The sequence below is a fragment of the Nycticebus coucang genome, chromosome 21 (assembly GCF_027406575.1).
Source record: "Nycticebus coucang isolate mNycCou1 chromosome 21, mNycCou1.pri, whole genome shotgun sequence".
Classification (NCBI taxonomy): domain Eukaryota; kingdom Metazoa; phylum Chordata; class Mammalia; order Primates; family Lorisidae; genus Nycticebus; species Nycticebus coucang.
Genome location: NC_069800.1, coordinates 51,055,933 through 51,079,672, shown reverse-complemented (window position 1 = coordinate 51,079,672; position 23,740 = coordinate 51,055,933). Strand labels below are relative to the sequence as shown.

Here is a 23,740-nt window from a genome sequence, read left to right as displayed (position 1 = left end):
GTCCCAGTAATTAACTGCATGTCCTTGGCGCCCTGAGATAGGAAAGACTTGTCTGTAAAGCCAGTTACACTTTAGCCTGCCATAAAAGATCAGCCAGCCTCCCTAACGCTGCTGACACCTCTTTAGATCTCAGCCCGCTCGTACTCAAGCCTGAAATAAACTTTCCTGCATGTCTGTTACATTTGGTCCTCTGTGATTTGATCCTGCCTCCTTTTATCCATCAAGTATCCGCTTCACAAAGCCATAAATTCTATACAGGTAGATACTGTGTCTCTTTGCACTCTTCTGCAACCTGAAAAATCCTTACACATAACGTGCACCCACGGACTACAAATGAGGTAAGGAATGATCCCTTCACACTTCTGCAACCCCACGCTGGTTTAGCTTGGCTTTTCCCCTCAACCAATGACAAGCGCCTTCTCCCAGCGCCAGTCGACGTCGGTGGGCGGAGCCACGCATTGACGTAACCTTGCGTCTGTCTAGTGGTGGGCAGTGTTTCCGGCCTCAGAAACCGTCGCATTTCTGAGGTGACTCCTCAGCGGGCAGTTACCACCGCCTTTGAAACATCTGGACCGGTCACCTCCATCACTAGCTTCACCATGGGAGCTGTGTTGGGCGTCTTCTCCCTCGCCAGCTGGGTGAGTTCAGCTGGCGGGGGTGGCTGTGTTCTCGCTGGACCAGCAGTTTTGAGGAGAAGGGGTATGGGGAGCCTGAAGTCCAGACCCCAACGGGCCTCGGCTCTTGATTCCCGGGGAATGGGAGGGCCTTGGGGTCCAGAGGACCTCCGGAGGCCCAAGCACAAAGCCGCGATTTCCCCAGGGCGGGATCGGGCTGCTTGCTTTCCGGGTTAGTTGAGGAACGGAGGTGGCCAGGCTGCCATTGTTTACAATTCCGATCGCCCCGCCCCCGCGATCCTTCCGGACTCGAGGTTCCTCCGGAGTTGGAGTAGGGCCAAGGGGCGGGGGCTCTGGCTCATTCCAAAGTACCGCTTAAGGTGGCGTCCTTACATCTCGGGTGGCTGAAATATTTTTATCGCAGAGCACGGGATTTGACGAAACTAAAAGTATGTGGCAGAGCTTGGATTTTAACTGAGACCTGTCTGCTGTTCTGTTGCCAGGGAAAGAAGGCCTTGTGAATTATTATTAAAAATTGGAAGCTGGGCGGCGCCTGTGGCTCAGTCGGTAAGGCGCCGGCCCCATATACCGAGGGTGGCGGGTTCAAACCCGGCCCCGGCTGAACTGCAACCAAAAAATAGCCGTGCGTTGTGGCGGGCGCCTGTAGACCCAGCTACTCGGGAGGCTGAGGCAGGAGAATCGCTTAAGCCCAGGAGTTGGAGGTTGCTGTGAGCTGTGTGATGCTATAGCACTCTACCGAGGGCCATAAAGTGAGACTCTGTCTCTACAAAAAAAAAATTGGAAGCCATAGCCTTAACATTTTGGGACGTCTACAAGTCATTTATCTCTGATAATCACCCCGGCGTTCCTCCTCTTAAGAACTGTTAGGAGGATAAAGTGAATAAAAGGGTTGAATCATTTTGTAAACAGTAGGCCAATTTTTAAGAGGAGGTTTAAGAGCTTGGGAAAGAGAATATGCTGATTTCCCTCACATACCCACTTAAGAGGGGGAAGGTTCCTTGAAATCATTTCCTTGTTTCTTAATTTCCCAACTGATGTTGTACCCAACGCTAGTGGAATTAAGGAGAAAACGCCACCACACTGAGTTCAGATTAGGTATGGGGTTCTTTATTGGCCTGCTGACCGCCTTACCAAGGTAGGGTTTTTTTATACCCTTCTTTCAGGTGGGGAGGGGATTGGAATTCTTAACGCAAAGCAGTTTACAGAAACAAAAGATGAGGTTAAGCTAAGGGGTAAGGAGTTGAAGTCCAGCAATTACAAAGAGAGCCAAATGATGTTTTACAAGGGCCTGCATCCTGGGCTAATCTGCCCTATTTCCACAGGGTATGTTTATTTAACACTTCCCATTTCTACAAGGCCTACATGCTCAGGGACAAGCGGTTATGGGATGAGGGAGTGTGAGATGGGGTCAGTCTGGCCTTTTCAATGTAATTGACCAAGTGTGTAGAAAATACAAAACTCAATTTCTCCTATTACATAATACGCTTTTGAGACCAGATGAGTGGAGATTTCCCCCTAAATACCAAGCAGTCAAGTCTGCAGTGGACACCAGCTGGGTGTCCTCCACTTCAGTTCTGAGGCTGTCTACCTGGAGATGGCATAAGATCTCCTGAGTTGAGGGCTCAGTCCCATAGATTGCCACAGGTCATGTCTGATGCCAGTCCCAAGCCTCAGGTTGATTTACTTGTGCTTCTGACTGACCAGCTGTAAATCAAAGTTTCCACAACCCTTCTCCTTAGGCTTGATTAATTTGCTCACAAAACTCAGGGGAACATGTTTATTCGTTTATTATAAAAAATACTTTAAAGGAAGCAGAGGAAGAGATGCATAGGGCAGGTTTGGGGAAAGGACTGTGGAGTTTTCCTGTCCCCTTTAGGGCACATCCCTAGGGAAACCTTCTTGTGTTCAACTATCTGGAAGCTCTTCCCTTTTTTTTTGCAGTTTTTTTTTATTTTGGCTGGGGCTGGGTTTGAAACGGCCACCTCCAGCAGATGGGGCTGGCACCCTACCCCTTTGAGCCACAGGCGCCGCCCTGGAAGTTCTTAATCTTATCCTTTGGGCTTTTATGGAGGTTTCATTATGTAGGTATTGTTGATTAAATTATTGGCCATCTGTTATCAGCCTTCAGCTTCTTTCTCTTCCTAAGAAATTTGGGGGGTGGGAGTGACTGAAAGTCTCAACTTTCTCATCCTGCCTTAGTTTTTCAGGTGACCAGCCCTTCTTTTGAAGTTGCCTTGGGGCTGTCTACCAGTTATCTTTATTACCATACAGGACACTTTGCACTTTGGTGATTCCAAGCATTTTAGGAGTTGTGTGCCAGGACCTGGGGACCAAAATACTTTGTATATATTTCACAGTCAAAATAAAGATTGTTTTAGCTTATTCCACTACTGTTTCTTAGGAACAGAATGTGTTTTCAATTCTTTAAAGTTGTTGATCCTAAATCAAAAGAATTGTCAGTCATTTGGCTCTTGCCTTTTTCTTTTTCCTCTTTTTTGTTTTATTTGCCAAAACCATAGATAAGAGCATTTCTTTTTTTTTTCTATTTTCTTTAAATATTTATTTTGAGACAGAGTCTCACGTTGTGGCCTTTGGTAGAGTGCTGTAGTCAGAGCTCACAGCAACCTCCAACTCTTGTGCTTAAGCAATTCTCTCCTCAGACCCCCAAAGTAGCTGGGACTCCAGGCGACCGCCACAACGCCCAGTTTTTTTTTTTTTAAAGACAGGGTCTCCTTTGGCTCAGGCTGGTCTGGAACGTCTGAGCTCCGGGCAATCCACCTGCCTCAGCCTCCCAGAGTGCTAGGATTACAGGCATGAGTCACCACGCCCGGCCAAGGCATTTTCTTGAGAGCAGTGGTTTTATAATTTTCTGACCTTGATTTAAAGTAAAAAATACATTTACAATATTTCTTATATTGAACATAGCAGGTGCCTTCACATCATACCAATCTTTCGTAGAAAATGGATCAACCACTTTCTTTTTGGCTCCCTTTTTGCCACCTTTCGTAAGGCGCTTGTTCTTGCCAACCGCCATGACGGTGCTCAGCGAGCCAAAAGGAGAACTCTGAGCTTTTTAGAGGTTTAGTCTCTTGCTCCAAACCACACAAAACCATGGTAAAGTCCACACAAGATATCTGTTAGAAGTAGGAATCATTGCTAGGACCAGATCATAAGACTAAAGTCATCCTTTGTCTACATATTTGCTAACTCTGAATTAGCCTGTCCTTGTAATATGACTTGATAACATCCCTGTCAAATTCAAGTAGTTTCTAATCAGACATATATAAGAATGGCTCGGGCAGTGCCTGTGGCTCAAGGAGTAGGGCTCCGGTCCCATATGCTGGAGGTGGCGGGTTCAAACCCAGCCCCGGCCAAAAACCACACACACACAAAAAAGAATGGTTCATATTCTATCCTTTCTCACATGTGGTGGTTATTAACTTATTTTAGCTGACCAAAGATCCAGATTATGCTTTTTTTTGTCTTAAACTGAGGTGAAATTCACATAACCTAATTAACTATGTTAAAGTGTATAATCCAGTGGCATTTAGTACATTCACGGTGTTGTACGGCCATTACATCTATCTAGTTTAAGAACATTTTTATCATCCAAAGAGAACCCCCCCACCCCCTTACTCATTTAATAGTCACTTCCCAATATTCTCTTCCTTCAACCCCTAGCCTTCTGTCTCTGGATTACCTATTCTGGATGTTCCATTATAAAATGTGGGATATTGAAGGCCAAGAATTTGAGACCAGCCTGGGCAATGTAGTGAGACCCTGTCTCTGCAAAAAATAACAAAAATTAGCTGAGTGCCTGTAGTCCCAGTTACTTGGGATGCTGAGGCAAAAGGATTGCTTGATCCCAGGAGTTCGAGCCTGTAGTGAGCCATGATTATGCCACTGTGCTGCAGCCTAGGTGATAGGGTGCGACTACCTTTCTAAAAAAGGGAATAATATTAATTCGTGACTTTTTGTGTCTAGCTTCCTTTACTTAGCATGATGTTTTGAGGTTCATCCATGTTATACTGTGTCAGTATCATTCCTTTTTGTGTCTGAATAATCCATTGTATAGATCTACCATATTTTACTTGGACCACATTTGCTTATCAGTTAATGGGCGTGGAGTTATTTCCACATTTTCGTGGTTGTAAGTAGTGCTGCTGTGATCATTCATATATAAGCTTTTGTTTGAATTGCTGTGTCAGTTCTTTGGGGTATATACTTGCCGGGTCATATGGTAATTCTGTGTTTAACTTTTTGAGGAACCTTCGGGTTACTCTTGAATGGAACTAAATGGCCCTTGCTATCATTATTTATAAGAGGGTTTCCATGTAATACTGCCTTCTGTTGGAATATCAGTATCAGCTTTGGTAATTAAGATTCTCAGTAAGCAGAAAGTACAGTTAGGTTTGTTTTCCTCATATGGTTTTAGAACAAAGTATATTGTCTGTGTGAATATAATTAACATTTATTTGGCTCTTACTGGGTTTTTTTGCACTTTGTTGAGTGCTTATTTGGTATAGCAGTGTCTGAGGGAGGAAGATTTTATTACTGAGTCCATTTTACAGATGGAGAAATAAGATTAGATTATATAACTTGACAAAGTGGCAGAAATAATATATTGATTGCAAAGCCCGTGCTTTTAACCACTTCCTCCCAGCTATGATTCTCTAAACTAAAACTGTGACATCTAGTTTGCCTCATCTTCTATTCTTTGACATCTGTGTCATGCAGAGGTCCACTGAAGAAGACCTCAGCTGACCCACGGTGTGCTCATTACAGGTTCCATGCCTGTGTGGTGGCGCATCATGTCTGCTGTGTAGTTGTTGTCCAAACAGTAGGAATTCCACTTTGACTCGCCTCATTTATGCCTTCATTCTCCTCCTGACCACCATTGTATCCTGTATCATGCTGAGAGAAGAGATGGAAGCTTACCTGAAGAAGGTAGGTAAAAGTAACAGTTCCCTTAATGTCCTGGTTATTTTTATTTTTATATTTTGCATAAATTTGGTTTTAATTTTTTTTTGCAGTTTTTGGCCTGGGCTGGGTTTGAACCTGCCACCTGTGGCATATGGGGCCGGCGCCCTACTCTTTTGAGCCACAGGTGCTGCCCATTAATTTTTTTTTTTTTTTTTTTTAAGAGACAGAGTCTCACTTTGTCACCCTCCGTAGAGTGCTATGGCGTTGCAGCTCATAGCAACCTCCAGCTCCTGGGTCCAGGCGATTCTCTTGGCTCAGTCTCTGGAGTAGCTGGGACTACAGGTGCCTGCCACAACGCCTGGCTATTTTTTTTGTTGCAGTTTGGTCGGGGCGGATTTGAACCCGCCACCGTCAGTGTATGGGGCCCGTGCCCTACTCACTGAGCCACAGGCGCCGCCCAGTTTTAATTGTTTTTAATTTTTCACTGTGAAACTGAGTCAAGTTCATTGTAGCTTTGGAATTTTTAATTACTTTTGGGTGTAGTTAAGACACAGAATATGAAGATATTAGTTCTTTCACAGAAATAAAGAATGAACATCTTTGGGCTGTAGTCTAATAACTGACCAAAAAAAAAAAAAACATTAAAAGAATGGCTCCAAAACATTTTCTTTCCTTATAAGTTTAAGATTTAAGCATCTAAAGTAAACTCCTTTACCTTTGGAAGGAGTCAGTTGTGGCTGGAAAATCTTATGGGAAAATGGGAGATAGCCTCATAGCATAAAAGCAAAGAAGAGAGAACACTTTTATTTTTAAAATGAAAGTTGTTTATATTGTTTGGTAACAAAATGGTAAATGAACTGGAAGGCAAAGAGAAAAATCCCACAGTCTTGCAGTTGTTAAAGTTGTTAATTTTATAAATTCAGGTTTTCCTGTGGTGGGATAGAATCTCTGTTTAAATGTGGATATTCCTATAGCATTGAAATTGATTTTTTCAGATTCCTGGATTTTGTGACAGGGGATTTAAAATCAGTATGCCTGATGTAAAGGCTGATGAAGATTGTGATGTGCTGGTCAGTTTTAAAGCTATATATCGGATCAACTTTGCCTTGGCCATCTTTTTCTTTATCTTCTTTCTGCTCATGTTAAAAGTAAAAACAAGCAAAGATCCTAGAGCAGCAATACACAATGGGTATGTGAGATTTATTATTATTATCTTGTTATATTGTGCTATGTGTCCTCTTCCCCTTCAGCAGTTAACGTTGCCATTCTGATGGAAGCAATGGAATATGTAAATCAGTAGCCCAAAAGTATTTCTCATCTATTATACTTGTGAAATTGTTGTAATGTCATTTTCAGTTAGAGCCCTGCCACGTTGAGGAGGTATGGAGTCCTGTCTTCTTTCTTTTTAAAAATATTTTGCAAAAAAAAGGGCGGCGCCTGTGGCTCAAGGAGTAGGGCGCCCGTCCCATATGCCGGAGGTGGCGGGTTCAAACCTAGCCCCGGCCAAAAGCCACCAAAAAAAAAAAAATATTTTGCTTCAAGTTTCTAGACTTTTATTCTTTAATTTAATTTAATTTTTCGAGACAGAATCTTTTTTTTTTTTTTTTTTTTTGGTAGAGATAGAGTCTCACCTTACCGCCCTCGGTAGAGTGCTGTGGCGTCACAGCTCACAGCAACCTCCAAATCCTTGGGCTTAGGCGATTCTCTTGACTCAGCCTCCCAAATAGCTGGGACTACAGGCGCCCGCCACAATGCCCAGCTATTTTTTTGTTGCAGTTTGGCCGGGGCTGGGTTTGAACCCGCCACCCTCGGCATATGGGGCCAGCGCCCTACCCGCTGAGCCACAGGCACTGCCCAGAGACAGAATCTTATTCTGTTGCCCAGACTAGAGTGCCATGGCATCAGCCTAGGTCACAATAACCTTAATCCTGGGTTCCAGCCATCCTCCTGCCTTAGCTTCCTGATGAGCAGGGACTCCAGGTGCCCACCAAGATACCTGGCTGATTTTTTTATTTTTTTACTGGAGATAGGGTCTCACTCTTGCTCAGGCTGGTCTGAGCTGTTGTCCTTAATTGTGTGAAATAATTAAATGAATTAGCCTCACATCAAAGGAAGAGATAAGCCCAGATAATCATGTTAGGAAAAAAGATACTAAGGCTTTATTTTTGCATTTCAGAAATTAATTTTTTTCAGTATAAGGATAAACATAGCATTTGATGAATGCATTTTTATGTTTTAATAGGTTTTGGTTCTTCAAAATTGCTGCTCTTGTTGGAATCATGGTTGGTGCTTTCTATATTCCTGGGGGCTCTTTTACCACAGGTAGGGCTCACTCTTGAGGGGCTTCTTTATAAACTATACAAACTCTACAAATGATTGAGTGAAAGATACATTTTCTTTTTTGTAGAGACTGAGTTTCACTGTACTGCCCTCGGGTAGAGTGCCGTGGCATCACACAGCTTACAGCAACCTCTAACTCTTGGGCTTACACGATTCTCTTGCCTCAGTCTCCTGAGCAGCTGGGACTACAGGCACTCTCCACAACGCCTGGCTATTTTTTTGTTGCAGTTTGGCCGGGGCTGGGTTTAAACCCGCCACCCTCGGCATATGGGGCCGGCACCCTACTCACTGAGCCACAGGCGCCGCCCGAAAGATACATTTTCATTACTGATTTTGTTGAACTGACAATTAGAGATGGTGTCTGATTACTATTACTTGGTACTTGTGACCAATATTAATATATTCATTCAAAGCTAGGAGGCATTCAGCCCACTTCTCAGCTTTTTGGAACTATGTGATAATCTATTGCCAATATTTTAATAGTTTATCTTCTCAGTTGATTCAGTACAGAGTTAATCAGAGAGCCTGTCAACATAAGGAGTTTTTTTTTTTTTTTTTTGTAGAGACAGAGTTTCACTTTATTGCCCTCGGTAGAGTGCCGTGGCGTCACACAGCTCACAGCAACCTCCAACTCCTGGGCCTAGGCGATTCTCCTGCCTCAGTCTCCCGAGCAGCTGGGACTACAGGCGCTCGCCACAACGCCCAGCTGTTTTTTTGTTGCAGTTTGGCCAGGGCTGGGTTTGAACCTGCCACCCTCGGTATATGGGGCCGGCGCCCTACTCACTGAGCCACAGGCGCTGCCCAACATAAGGAGTTTTAATTCCTTGTGTTTTGCTACCTCTGTCTTTGTTAATCATGGCATCAAGTGACATATGTGGATTTCTACTGTGATTTCTTCCCCCGCCCCGCAGTCTCTCTTCTTTGAATTGAAATCTGTTCAGAATGTTGGACAATAGCATTCTGAAGACAATAACTAGGGTAGAGGATAACTTTGTTCTCTTGGTTTGTAGCTTGGTTTATTGTTGGCATGGCAGGGGCCGCTTTCTTCATCCTCATCCAGTTGGTGCTGTTGGTAGATGGTGCTCACTCTTGGAATGAATTATGGGTAAATCGAATGGAAGAAGGAAACCCAAGGTTATGGTATGCTGGTAGGTATCTCAGCTCAGCAATGATAGCTGTACTGCTACAGTAAGTAGGGTATATGAAAAAAACCTTCTAACTACTTTAGTTCTCAGCTATAGGAGGCTGAGGCAGGAGGATAGCTTGAGCTCAGGAGTTTGAGACCAGGTTGGGCAGCACAGTGAGACTGCCTCAAAACAAAAAAACTCCCTTGATTTAAATGTATAAACTCCCAATGTTAAGCTCCCTTTTAAAAACTGTAATTTCCTGAATTCAATTCTGAATTATATGTATTACTGGAAGTTAGTAGTACAAATGATATAAGTCATTGGGTTCTTACTAATTTATTTATTTTGAAAGTTGTATTGTAACTACATGTGTTTAGATAAGGAAAAATAGTTGTATTTTGTAGCATTTAGTACTAATAGTTGTATTTAGTAGCAAAACCAGTACCTGGTTTTGGTAACCTCATTTCCATGAACAGGGCACTCAGATGAGTTCTACATACTGGACAGTTGTCCATGTACGTCAGGGGTGAATAGTCTATTCTGCTTTATTCAACATGTGACTGCACGCCTATTGTGAACTTAAAATTTCTAATGCTGAGAATAGAATTTATACCCTGCTTAGTCATGCATCCTTTACTTACTAGGGGCAATGACTCAACCATATTTATTTATTTTTCACCCTGGCTAGAGTGCCGTGTCGTCATACCTCATAGCAACCTCAAACTCTTAGGCTTAAGAGATCCTCTTGCCTCTGCCTCCTGAGTAACTGGGACTATAGGCGCTTGTGACAATGCCCGACTGGTTTTTCTATTTTTAGTAGAGATGGGGTCTCGCTCTTGCTCAGGCTGGTCTTGAAGCCTCAGCCTCCCAGACTGCTAGGATTAAAGGCATGAGCTACTGTGTCTGGCTCATTATTTTATTTTAAACATTCAAAATCTGTTGAGAAGAGTGGAAACTAGTTTTCTAAAGTCTGTGCTTTTAACTGAATACAAGTTAACTGAGCTCAACTTTCCTGCAGTTGGTCTGAGTGAGTATATTGTATGCTCTGTTCCATGCTTTCTGATTTTCACAGTTACACAGCTAATTGTTGATTATCAGTGCAAATAGAAAGGAACATTATTTATTTTTTAATTTTTTTTTTCTTTTTTTGAGACAGAGTTTCACCATGTTGCCCTAGGTAGAATGCCATGGCATCACAGCTCACAGCAACCTCCAACTCTTGGGCTTAAGCGATTCTCTTTCCTCAGCCTCCCAAGTGGCTGGGACTATAGTGCCCGGCTATTTTTTTGTTGTAGTCATCATTGTTGTTTAGCTGGCCTGGGCCAGGTTTGAATCCACCACCCTTGGTTTATGTGGCTGGTGCCGTTACCAGTGTGCTATGGGCACCAAGCCAGGAACATTGTTTTAGCTGTTGGAAAATAGCAAATGAGCCACATTTCCAGTTCAGGCATGTAGTCTCATTGTCTGTGATAAGAAACAGGTTTAGGTGGCCAGTGGCTGCAGAAGGAAAAAACTGACGTAAAAAGATAACCTATCTGTACTGTTTTCCCCCATACCGTCCCTGGCATGTAACTTGCTGTGAACTGGACTGTTTTGAGGGCCTAGAAATCATCTAGATTCCTAAGAAGAGCTTGTAATATACTTTATTTAGCATGTAGTGAACAGTTTACACTGCTGGACTGATCAAATGTTGGGTAATCCAACTTGTGAGATCAAATTAGATAACTTAGCCAGTGAATTCAGTTGCTTGATGGATTTAGAATTTAATACGTTAATCTTTGGGCTTCTGTAATTTTCTGTAAGTTATAAACCCTGTAAAAGTGAAATAATGCCTCTTATTTTTTTATATGGGATAGAAGAAAATTGGTCTTCATTATAAGTTTTTGCAATTGTGGGCATTCATATTGGTTTCCCTTTTTTCAGCTTTGCTGTCCGCTACAAGCTTCTTCTATATCCTGTCAATCATCTTTGTTGGGTTGCTCTACACATACTATACCAAACCAGATGGCTGCCCAGAAAATAAGTTCTTCATCAGTATTAATCTGATCCTTTGTGTAGTGGTTTCTATTATATCAATCCACCCCAAAATTCAGGTATGATTGTTTCTGCTGCTTCCTCCAGTTTTTATTTAATGCTAAGCTTAAAATCTAGATAACTTTTTTGTGAATTTGTGTCTAAGTTTATCCACTTAAACATTTTTTCATATTATGATAAAGTCTTCATAATTATAACTTAATAAGTATACAATGTACCATTGAGTGCCTGTATCATAATTAAATGAATTTCCCTATTGTGAAAAAATCTAGGTAACTTGAGAGTTTATAATTCTTACAAAAGTGTTTAAAATCATGGGAATGATGTTTTTCTTCTTTTTTTTTTTATTGAGACAGTCTCACTTGGTCACCCTCCTCGGTAGAGTGCTGTGGTGTTATAGCTCATAGCAACCTCAAACTCTTGTGCTCAAGAGATCCTCTTGCCTCAGCCTCCCAAGTAGCTGGGACTGCAGGCGCCCGCCACAATGCTTGGCTATTTTTAGAGACAGTGTCTTGCTCTTGCTCAGGCTGGTCTCAAACTCCTAAGTTCAGGCAATCCACCCACCTTAGCCTCATGGGAATGATTTTTATGAGTCATCAGCTAGGATATTTTGAGGGAATTAAGCTATGAATAAGGATTGATTTTAATATTTCAAAACAAAACTTATACTCTTGAGTTTCATCTTTTAAATGCTATACTTTGAAAAAATTCATGGAGTTTTAGATGTGAAGTATGAAAAGAACATTTCGACATCACCTCTCCTTTTAAAAGAGAAAAAAACTGAAGTCTCGAAGTGACAAGTCTCACTTAGGTACTAGTTAATGGCAAAGCTGAGCTTAGACTCTTTCCACTATGCCAGGGGATTAAAAAAACAAAGCTTTTTTTGGTACACAGGAATTTCTAGGATTGTGAAATGACTTGACAACCAGTAGTAGGACATGCTTTATCTTTCTTGGCTCTTTTGCAGCTTAAACTGAAAGGTTACTTGTTCCTTTCAACTATCAAGCAGAATCAGGTTTTCAGTTACTGGCAGTTCATTTAATCCCCAGGGAGGTACATGGGGTTTTACAAAGTCATCCCTTAGCAATCCCTGTGGCATTGTTTTCCTTTTGATTCCATAGGAGCACCAGCCTCGCTCCGGCCTCCTGCAGTCCTCTGTCATCACCCTCTACACTATGTATCTCACCTGGTCAGCCATGTCCAATGAACCCGGTAAGAAAATGTCAATAGCACAGTCATGTGATGAAAAAAGTAGGAAATTACGCCTTTGGTGAGTGTAAAAAAACAAGAGCTAGGGCAAATATAAAACAAAATTTCATATAAATGTGCATTGTCCATTGTAGGTTTGGAGATGTTGACAATTCATATTTTATTTCTCAGGTCTGTTCACAGCTGTTCATGAAAACCTGTGTTCATAGCTGACAATCTAAAGCAGCAGTTCTCAACCTGTGGGTTGTGACCCACAGGAACTATATTGAAGGGCCGTGGCGTTAGGAAGGTTGAGAACTACTGGCCTAAAGAGTCTTTCAGATACTTAACCTGGACTGAGTCAAACTAGTAAGAGCTCTGGACAAGGGCAGCCTTGTTTTGGTCTTTTATAAAATTGTTTTAATTGACTTTTATTTTGGTGTCACAGGCCCTAGAAGAAATAGTTGGAGGAAATCTTTTGTAATTATTATAGGAGTAATTTATCAATAGGATACTCTGTGGGCTCCTTTTAAAGGAAAATAATTATCCCTCTCCAATGATAAGGTATTTTTTATTATATTCTTTTTTTTTTTTAGACAGAGTCTCATTATGTCACCCTCGGTAGAGTGTCACGGCGTCACAGCTCACAGCAACCTCAAACTCTTGTGCTTAAGTGATTCTCTTGCCTCAGCCTCCCAAGTAGCTGGGACTACAAGTGCCCACCACAGTGCCCTGCTATTTTTTGGTTGCAGTTGCCATTGTCATTTTAGCTGGCCTGGGCTGGGTTTGAATGCACCAGCCTACCTACTGGGCTACGGGCACCACTCAACATTCTCAAATTACTGTGTAAAAATAGAAGTAGGAATAAACTTTGTGCTTAAAGCCTTGACATTATAGAACTAAAGAGATTTGTCAAACTGCAAAACCAGTAAAATCAAGAATGACATTTATGAAATTTAACAGATACTATTGTTTTCTTTCTTTTATTCCTAATACTAAGTCACTGGTTGTGATGCAAATATGTTACTAATTGCTGAGTTTCAGATTCTTTGTAGCATCCCCATGTTTTAATCATGACTAAATGGTATGTAAGCAGCTCCTCAAGTCTTTTCTTGGAAGATGAACTATAACCAAGGACCATAAAATCGTTTCCCATCTTCAGATCGGTCCTGCAACCCCAGCCTCCTGAGCCTCATTACACACATAACTGCACCAACCTTGGCTCCTGGAAATACAACTGCTGTGGTCCCTACCTCGCCTCCACCATCCAAGAGGGGGCCTTCTCTGGACGCAGAGAGTTTTGTCGGGCTGCTGGTCTTTGTTATTTGCCTTGTGTATTCTAGGTAAGTTAAAAGGTACTTAGGATAATCCCCTGGAGGATGATAATAAAAGAAGCTATTTTGCCTTCAAAAAGCAGGGTGAGGAATTAAAAAATTTAGCTGCATCTTGTCTCTGTACCTGAAGTCTTTTACACACTTCAGTTACAGAGCTCTCATCAAATAATTTCTTACAAAGAGATATTTTTTCCTTTGTATAAGAGGATAAACTCCTCACTTGACCATGGACAAGCTAGAATAGTGGCTTTGTAAATTGCTTAACTTTTCTGATGATTATAAAATAATATTTCTGTTTACAGAATCATATATATCTAAACTTAAAAGTCTTAATCAAAAAGCCCAGATGTAGGGCAGCGCCTGTGGCTCAGTGAGTAGGGCGCCGGCCCCATATGCTGAGGGTGGCGGGTTCAAACCCAGCCCTGGCCAAACTGCAACAAAAAAATAGCCGGGCGTTTTGGCGGGCGCCTGTGGTCCCAGCTGCTTGGGAGGCTGAGGCAAGAGAATCGCGTAAGCCCAAGCAAGAGTTGGAGGTTGCTGTGAGCTGTGTGACGCCACGGCACTCTACCTGAGGGCGGTACAGTGAGACTCTGTCTCTACAAAAAAAAAGCCCAGATGTAGCCTATGAGCCATTTATATCAGTCCTCTCACCCATTGTATTGGTATTTTCTATATAATGGCATGTATTACTTGAACAGATTTAAAACATGAAATAATCAAAATAGGCAAGGATAAATTTATTTATGGAAACTGCTAATAAGAGAGAACATATGGAAAAAGTGGGAAATGAAAATATTCTTCCTCCAGATCTCTCCCACAATTAACATTTCAGTAGGTATTATTTGGGCTTTTTTCCTTTGTTAACACTATCTGTACCCTGTTTCCCCGAAAATAAGACAGCGTCTTATTTTAAGGTGTGTTCCCAAAGATGTGCTAGGTCTTATTTTCAGGGGACGTCTTATCTTTCCTGTAAGTAGGTCTTATTTTCGGAGGATGTCTTATTTTTGGGGAAACGGGTTATCTATGGTACTTAGATATAATTTTATTTGTAATTTATATACTTTTAATAGATTAGAAGCATACAACATAAATATACTTTTCTGAAATATGAATTTGTTATTATAATTGGGCAGGTTTTCTACAACACAGACATGCTCATTTGTTTTCATATTGTCTATGATTCTTTTTTTTGCTCTTAGTCTAACCTTTTTTTTTTTTTAGTTGAGATATAATTCACATACCATAAAATCACCCTTCTAAAGTATACAGTTTAGTAGTTTTTTAGCATATTCATTGGGTTGTTCAGCCATTACCACTATTAATGTAAAAACATTTTTGTTCCTTTAGAAAGAAACCTAATTGGCCAGGCACGGTAGCTCATGCCTATAATCCTAACTCTTGGGAGGTCGAGACAGATGGATTACCTGAGCTTACAGGTTCCAGACCAGCCTGAGCCAGAGCAAAACCCTGTCTCTAAAAAATTGCCAGGCTCGGCTCGGCACTTGTAGCTCTGAGGCTAGCACGCCAGCCACATGCACTGTGTTTGAACCTAGCCCGGCCTGCCAAACAACAATGACAACTACAATTAAAAAAAATAGCCAAGTGTCATGGTGGGCACCTGAAGTCCCAGCTACTTGGGAGACTGAGGCAAGAGAATTGCTCAGCCCAAGAGTTTGAGGTTGCTGTGAGCTGTGATGCCAAGGCATTCTACCAAGGGTGACATAGTGAGACTCTGTCTTCAAAAAAAATTGTCGGGCTTTGTGGTGGGTTCCTGTAGTCCTAGCTACTTAGGAGACTGAGGCAAGAGGATCACTTGAACCCAAAAGTTTGAGATTGCTGTGAGCTAAGATGCCATGGGACTCTACCAAGGGTGACCAACTGAGACTCTGTCTCAAAAAAAATAAAAAAGAGGGCGGTGCCTGTGGCTCAGCGGGTAGGACACCAGCCCCATATATTGAGGATGGCAGGTTCAAACCCATTGCCAGCCAAATTGCAACAAAAAATAGCCGGGTGTTGTGGTGGGCGCCTGTGGTTCTGCTATTCGGGAGGTTGGGGCAGGAGAATCACCTAAGCCCAGGAGTTGGAGGTTGCTGTGAGCAGTGCAACACAACACACTCTACCGAGGGTGACATAATGAGACTCTGTTTCAAAAAAAAAAAAAAGGCTCGGTGCCTGTGGCTCAAGGGGCTAAGGCGCCAGTCAGATATGCCTGAGCTGGGTTCGAATCCAGCCCGGGCCCGCCAAACAACTATGACGGCTGCAACCAAAAAATAGCTGGACGTTGTGGCGGGCACCTGTAGTCCCAGCTACTTGGGAGGTGGAGGCAGGAGAATTGCTTAAGTCCAGGAGTCAGAGTTTGCTGTGAGCTGTGATGCCATGGTACTCTACCCAGGGCAACAGCTTGAGGCTCTGTCTCAAAAAAAAAAAAAAAAAGAAAAGAAAATGCCACTATCAATATGTGTGTGTAAGTTATTTTTGTTGGATGTATGTTTTAATTCTCTTGAGTATATAACTAGAACTAGCATTTCTGGGTATTAGGCTAACTGTTAACTTTTTGAGGAATTGCCGAGGTTTTCTAAAGTGGCTGATCATGTAACACTCCCCCAGCAATGTATGAGCCTTCTAATTTTAGCACATCCTGTTACATTGTAATTGTTGTCTTTTTTTTTTTTTTGGCCGGGGCTGGGTTTGAACCTGCCACCTCCGGCATATGGGACCGGTGCCCTACTCCTTGAGCCACAGGTGCCGCCCGTAATTGTTGTCTTTTTATTATAGCCACTGTAGAAGGTATAAAGTGACATTTTATTGTCTTTGATTTGCAGTTTTCTAATGACTGATGATGTTGGGCATCTTTTCATGTTCTTAGTGAGTTTTTGGGTATCTTCTTTTTTTTGTTGTTGTTGTTTGTTTTTTTTAGAGACAGAGTCTCACTTTACTGCCCTCAGTAGAGTGATATGCTGTCACAACTCACAGCAACCTCCAACCCCCCGGGCGTAGGTGATTCTTTTGGCTCAGCCTCCCCGGTAGCTGGAACTACAGGTGCCCACCATAACACCCGGCTACAGTTTGTCAATTTCTGGGAAAAAAAAAAAAGCCACTGGGATTTTGATACGGATTGTGTTCAATCTGTACATCAGTGTGGGGAATATTGCCATCTCAACAATATTAGGCTTCCAGTCTATGAATATGAAGAGGTCTTATTAGGCCTTACTTACTTAGACCATTTATGTAGATCTTTAACTTCTTTCAGTGGTTTGTAGTTAGTTACTAGTATACAAGTCTTTTGTTAAATTTCTAAGTATTTTATTATTTTGATGGTATTATAAATGAAATTGTTAATTTAACTTTGGAGTTTATTGCTAGTTTTAGAAATACAGTTGGTTTTTGTATATTGATATCCTGTAACCTTGGTGAACAAACTCATGTATTGGTTCTAATAATTTGCATGTATGTATTCTGTAGGATTTTCTAGATATAAGATCAAGACATCTGCAAATGAGATGAATTTACTTATTTTCCAATCTAGATATGGATACATTTTATCTGCTTTTCTTGCTTAATTGCTGTGGTTAGAATTTCTGGTACAGGCTTGGTGCCTGTAACTCAAGTGGCTAGGGCGCCAGCCATATACACCGGAGGTGGTGGGTTTGAGCACAGCCTGGGCCTGCCAAACAGCAATGACAACTACAGCCAAAATTAGCCAGGCATTGTGGTGGCGCCTGGAGTCCCAGCTACTTAGGAGGCTGAGGCAGGAGAATCGCTTAAGCCCAAAGAGTTTGAGGTTGCTGTGAGCTGTGATGACATAGCACTCTACCAGGGGGACATAGTGGGACTCTGTCTCAAAAAAAAAAAGAACTTCTGGTACAATGTTGGCTAGCAATGGTGAGAGGGGGAACCCTCATCTTATTCCTAATATAAGGAGAAAACTTTTTAGTCTTTCACCATTAAGTATGGTGTTAGCTCTGGATTTTTCATTGATGCCTTTTGTCAGTTTGAAGACATTCTCCTCTGTTTCTGGTTTGGGTGTTTCTGTCATGAAAGGATATTAGATTTTGTCAGGTGTTTTTTTTTTTTTTTTCAGTGTCTTTTGAAATGATCATGTGGTTTTGATCCTTTGTATGTACTTTTCTATTCAGTCTCTTAAACTTTCAGTGAGCATTTATGGTGTATAGATGACTAAAGGTTATTGTCAAGGAGTTTTTGAATAGCAAAAAAGATAGGAATGATTAAGTGCAGTGGCAGAAGGGAGCTTAGGGAGCTGCGACAAGTCAGAGGAGTGTCTTCTAACCTGGTGAGGGGTGAGGTCAGAGGAAGGCTTTCCAGAGGATGTGGCACAAGGCACAGAAGTGAAGGATGAGTAAATTAGCTGGGAGTAGGTTGGTGGGTGGTACATTCCAAACATAGAAGAGGCACTTAGGAAGCCATGAAGCAGATGTTGGAGCAAATGTGTTTTGATACATTCCTAAGCAGTGAAGCCATCAAGTAGTAACTGATGAGAGTGCTATTGGCGGTGTTATGACAGTGCAGAGCTTTGATCAGGGCCTTCAGGAGGTCTTCGGACTGTAAAGTTGAAACAGCTCCGAAATAACCTTCAGGTGTACAGGCAAGTGGGAACAGTTCTGCATGGCCCCTTTCCAATTTATTTTCCTTGGGTTCACTTTTCAGCTTCCGCAATTCCAGCAATAGTCAAGTAGACAAACTGACGCTGTCAGGGAGTGACAGCGTGATCCTTGGTGATACAACTACCAATGCTGCCGGTGATGAAGAAGATGGACAGCCTCGGCGGGCTGTGGACAATGAAAAAGAGGGAGTGCAGTACAGCTACTCCACCTTCCACTTAATGCTGTGCTTGGCTTCCTTGTACATCATGATGACCTTAACCAACTGGTACAGGTAGGAGGCACAGACAAAACAGAGGGTAGCCTTTTAGGTGACCTATAAAATCTCCATCCATTGTTATAAACTCAGACCCCCTTCTCTTACTCATATAATGAAGTTATGTTGGCTCGGCGCCTGTGGCTCAAGGGACTAAGGCGCCAGCCATATACATCTGAGCTGGTGGGTTCAAATCCAGCCCGGGCCCACCAAACAACAGTGACGGCTGCAACCAAAAAATAACCTGGCGTTGTGGCAGGTGCCTGTAGTCCCAGCTACTTGGGAGGCGGAGGCAGGAGAATCGCTTGAGCCCAAGAGTTGGAGGTTGCTATGAGCTGTGATGCCATAGCACTCTACACAGAGCCACAGCTTGAGGCTCTGTCTTAAAAAAAAAAAATGGGGGGGGGAAGTTATGTTCAGTGCGGACTCTTCTAAGTACTTCTGACTTTTTCTCTCATTCAATTAAAAACCCGTTGGAATTCTTTGCAGTGCAAGTCATTAGGAGCTCTTGTAAACTTGAATTAATTGACATAATGACATCAAACAATCTGACCCATCTTTTTCACTAATTTTCTGTGTCTTGAGATGGTTTAGGTAATGTGCTAAGGAAGGACTGTTTCAGGGACGCCATCTTAATCTAGACTTACCAATAACTAGAATAGCCAGATGTTCCTAAAGAGCCATGCCCAGATAGTCAGGGTCTTTCATGCTGGCAAGAAAAAAAGCATTTAAGAGGCAGAGTCTCCTGCTGTTAAGAACTAAAAATAGCTTTCAGGTCCCCTTTAGAGCCTTACTGTGGGGGTTAGTGCCAGCTGTGTTGCTCTGGAGCATGTCTTAGCCTTGGCTGGAAGGCTGTGGGATACTGATATCAAGCTCCTTTACTTGATTCTCCTTTTTTCTTAGCCCTGATGCAAAGTTCCAGAACAAGACCAGCAAGTGGGCAGCTGTGTGGGTGAAGATCAGCTCCAGCTGGGCCTGCCTCTTCCTCTATGTCTGGACCCTCGTGGTTCCACTTGTCCTTACCAATAGGGACTTCAGCTGAACTACTGAATGCCAAGGATACCACTGAAATTCATAAAGATCTTAGCGGAAAACCTGTATCTATTTTAGGTTTGCTTCAACTAAAATATTAAGTGAACGCTTTGTAGATTTGAGTATATCCAGGTATATAGCAGAAAGGTAAGACTGAACAATGCTTGATGCAGAATCTGAACTTCTCGTTTACCTATATATTATGTTTATTTGTAAGGATATAGCGCAAAGGGAACATTTTTGTGTTTAAAGTTAACTACAGCTGTGCTGTGAAAAGAATTCTTTATAAAGATTAATAGGCTCCTAGAACTTTAGTTTAAAATGTAAGATAGAAAAATATTGGATATTTGAAGCCATTGTTAATATATTTCTATTGCAGTATCCTTAAAAAGAAAAAAAACAAAAAGGAAAAAAAGCATTTATATGACATTTCCTCTGTGGAAGTCCTTACTATTGTGATACAGCACTGTGTTCCGGGCTTAAACTCTTCTGAGCTGTAGTCGTAGTTCATGGGGGAAGAATTATGTATGTGGGCCCTTCGCAGAAGAATGGTTGCTAATATGGCTGCTGCTTCTACATCTTGAGTTTTTTAATTTACCTTTTTTATACTATAGCATTGATGCTGCTTGATTCAAGTGTGGTGCTTTGCCAGGTATGTTAATTTTAATAAATGCTTTGTGGGTTTGGTTAAAGTGAACATTCACTTGGGAAAACACTGCAACTTCCGTCTGTGTAATTTTCTTGTTATGAGTATGTAAAAGTAAAATGCATGTGAATTTGTTATATTTGCACTATAAATGTATTTGATTAAAATAGAAAGACTTTAAGATTTGAAAGCCCTTTCTTTAAATGCTTTTATGTGTTAGCAGCCATTCTTTATTTTTTGGATGGTTAGATTTATCAAGCATCTAGGCAGGATGTTCCTCTTTCTTAATATATGGTCTGACTGGTGAGCAAAAATCATTGTAAATATCTTCTCTGAGTAAGACACTTGGGTAGGTGAGAGACAAGGCACCATCAAGAAATGTTTTCATGAGAAGGTAACATGCAAAAAGGTAGAATAAAACCATTTGTTCTGTCAACAAAGATTCACTTTCTGTTCTGCACCAGGCCCTGTAGGTTTTGTTTGGCAGCTTTAAATATGTTAGACGCTCTGCCATCTTGGACTTAAAATTTAGAGGAGAGTGAAAATGAGCTGACAAATGGTTATAGTGTGTTGAATTAGGGCTGTGATTTAGGAATTGCAGAGAACTCAAAGGAGAAGCAATTGGGGTGGAGGTGTCATGGTAGGCTTCCTGGAGGAGATGATGTCTTAGCCAAGAACTGTTAGAGTTAGCTAAGGGAGAAATGAGCAAGTAGGATGACCTTGCTGAAGAGTAGACAAAACTGCATGTTAAAGACAGAGATGGAAAAAAAATGTTCAGTAAAGCTAGAAGGGGGAGAAGGAGACAAAGAATGAGTTATGAAGGGCTTCATAAACCCCACTGAAGAGTTTGGACCTTACGTTGAGGGCAGAGGAGAACATATTCTTAGTGCCATGAAGAAATTGTATTTTATTTTATTTTTTTTTTGTAGAGACAGAGTTTCACTTTATGGCCCTTGGTAGAGTGCCATGGCATCATACAGCTCACAGCAACCTCCAACTCTTGGGCTTAAGTGATTCTCTTGCCTCAGCCTCCCAAGCAGCTGGGACTACAGGCGCCCGCCACAATTCCCGGCTATTTTCTGGTTGCAGTTCAGCCAGGGCCAAGTTTGAACCCACCACCCTCGGTATATGGGGCCGGCGCCTTACCGACTGAGCCACAGGCGCCACCCAGAAATTGTATTTTCAATCACTATGGCTGATAGAGAGTGGTTTAGAGAAATGAGACCAGGGCCATTCCATATAAGATTTGAAATAGAGAAGGGGAAGTTGGGATGGGGAGAAATTAACCTCTGAGAGCTATTTAGCAATTCAAATTTTAACATTAGCAATTAATTAGATATGTGGGAGAGGTAGATTGCTGAGTGATTCTGGTTTAATCATCTGGTTGGATGGTGGTTCCATATATTCAGGTGGGAGACAGGAAGAGGAACAGGTATTGGAAAAATAGAGGTAGATGGTCCCTTAAGAATACAATTGGGGGCTTGGCACCTGTAGCACAGTAGTTATAGCACCAGCCACATATACATTGAGGCTGGTGGGTTCAAACCTGGCCTGGGCCAGCTAAACAACAATGACAACTGCAACAAAAAATAGCCGGGCATTGTGGTCCCAGCTACTTGGGAGACTGAGATAAGAGAATTGCTTATGCTCAAGAGTTTGAGGTTGCTGTGAGCTGTGACACCACAGCACTCTACTGAGGGCGACATAGTGAGACTCTGTCTCAAAAAAGCAAACAGAAAAACAGAACTGAGAATCAAATTATTTGAGTTTACATCCCAACTTTGTCATCTTCTAGCTGTCAAACTGGTCAGCTAATATTTATTGAGTGCGTACTATGTTTTATGACCTTGAGCAAATGTCTCTACCTCTCTGAGCCTCAATGTTAGTACCTTAGTATGTAAGAGTATCTAAAGTCATTTTGCAAAGTACTTGACCAATTTTAAACACTCTGACAGTAGCTGCTAAACTCACTATAGGCTATAATGAGACAGGATGACGTTCACCGGTCAGAGATGTTCAACCAGAATCTGATGGAGGCAGTACTTGAAGTATTCTTACAGAATTAAAAAGATGAACATAGGGGGAATGGGTTTAGGTGGAGTAGAGGTGGCAGATTAATATAAATTATTGGAACCATTATATTTTAAAGCAGTGGTTTATGTCAGAGAATGGAGAAAAAGTTGCAAGGAATTAAGGGATAGATAGGAAGATTCAGCCCCTTATCTCACTAGTATAGATGCCCACTTTCTTTAATAGCAAGAGAGCCAGATGAAGAGCTTTAAAGGTTCTAAACTTTAAAAACATAACAGTGCCCTCCCTGTCCTCTGCCTTATGTAATTCACAATAAAAGCAATATTAAACTGTAATATGAGTGTAATGAAGTCCAATAAAGTTTTTACTTTTTCTTATGATAACTTTGATATTGATTTGAGGTAAAAAATTTCTCTTTAAAAATTGGGGGACAGTGTCCTTACTTTCCTTGGTCATGCCCTAAGAATTTGTTACGTCTACCTGTTAGTAGGAAACCTAGTAGTTGACTCAAGCGAATTATACACATGACGCTGAATTACACACAAGCATAAATAATGCCAGCACTTTGAGTAAGCCCAGGATCATGATTTTAAGCAGGGGATCTCATGGTAGCATTTCATTCCAGATGAGTAAGTTGGTGTTTCATTATGGTGAAGAAGCGTGTTTATTTCCCCATGACTGCAGTTTGAGGACCTGGCTTTGAGGTCAGGGGCATGCTGTAGGTCTAGGAATTCATGAAAGGCAACTTCATGAAAAGGCTTCCACTTTTACCTAGTTACAGCTGGAAAAAAACTTACAGGATCATGCTGGATTCCTTTACTTTGGTCTTGCAAGATACTTCATTGGGTAAAACTTGATAGGGAGACAGCCAAAGAGTAGCCATGGACCACCTATCAATACAGGCTTTGGGGTGGGGGAGTTAAGTGAAGCAGTGGGAGTGGAGAAGAAACAAATCTGTAACTGGTCATGATCAATTTAGTTGTAAACAGCACTGCACTTGGACCAACCTACTGTCGCTGTTGATGTTCCAAACCAGACCATAATTCAGGTGTAATTTACCAGGATAGCTTTTTTGGTCCATTATAAATCTTTGCTTAATTGTATAAACTAAAGTGTGTGTTCACACAGTGAGCCATGCATTTGAGCTCTGCAGATTGACAGCAGAGACTAGGCTTATGCTTGTTAATGGGAGCTGCTGTTGATCTCTTTTACTCCTGTTGTGTTGTGTGGTCTATCCATCCCGTTAGCTAGGCACCCAAATCCGTCAGCCTATTCAGTGATGTCCTGATTACTGCTGGGTGATCAAGCCACGTGATGCCTGTGGCCTCGGGTGAAGAGTAACAGTAATCACCACATAAGTAGCTATGTGTACCACACTATGGACAGATACTGTCAATACCTCACACTATGGACAGATACTGTCAATACCTCTCTTCCCCCTGCCCCCAATTACAGATAAAACTGAGGCTTAGACAAGTTTATGACTTACTCTTGGTTACTTAGAGGTAAAACAGAGGAACCGATCCAGGTTTTTTTGTTTTTTTAATTAGGTCTCATTGTCTCTTGGCCCATAGT

The 23,740-nt window shown here is 41.8% G+C and overlaps 1 protein-coding gene across 1 annotated transcript; it reads left to right on the top strand.

Moving 5' to 3' along the window:
- Nucleotides 1-472: 472 nt before the first annotated feature.
- On the top strand, nt 473-22,500 carry SERINC3 (serine incorporator 3). The gene is made up of 10 exons (XM_053573801.1): nt 473-638; nt 5,421-5,582; nt 6,554-6,747; nt 7,801-7,880; nt 8,909-9,046; nt 10,949-11,118; nt 12,181-12,271; nt 13,410-13,590; nt 18,247-18,474; nt 19,360-22,500. The coding sequence occupies exons 1-10, from the start codon at nt 600-602 to the stop codon at nt 19,496-19,498; spliced, it is 1,422 nt and encodes a 473-aa protein (XP_053429776.1). The 5' UTR covers nt 473-599; the 3' UTR covers nt 19,499-22,500.
- The last annotated feature ends 1,240 nt before the right edge of the window (nt 22,501-23,740 follow it).

What these genes read in the sequence shown, in the direction of transcription:
- SERINC3 (XM_053573801.1), top strand. Translation starts at nt 600, where the DNA reads ATGGGAGCTGTGTTGGGCGTCTTCTCCCTCGCCAGCTGG. An exon ending in TGGAAGCTTACCTGAAGAAG is followed by an intron (nt 5,583 to 6,553) that starts GTAGGTAAAAGT and finishes TGATTTTTTCAG; the next exon opens with ATTCCTGGATTTTGTGACAG. An exon ending in CAATCCACCCCAAAATTCAG is followed by an intron (nt 11,119 to 12,180) that starts GTATGATTGTTT and finishes TTGATTCCATAG; the next exon opens with GAGCACCAGCCTCGCTCCGG.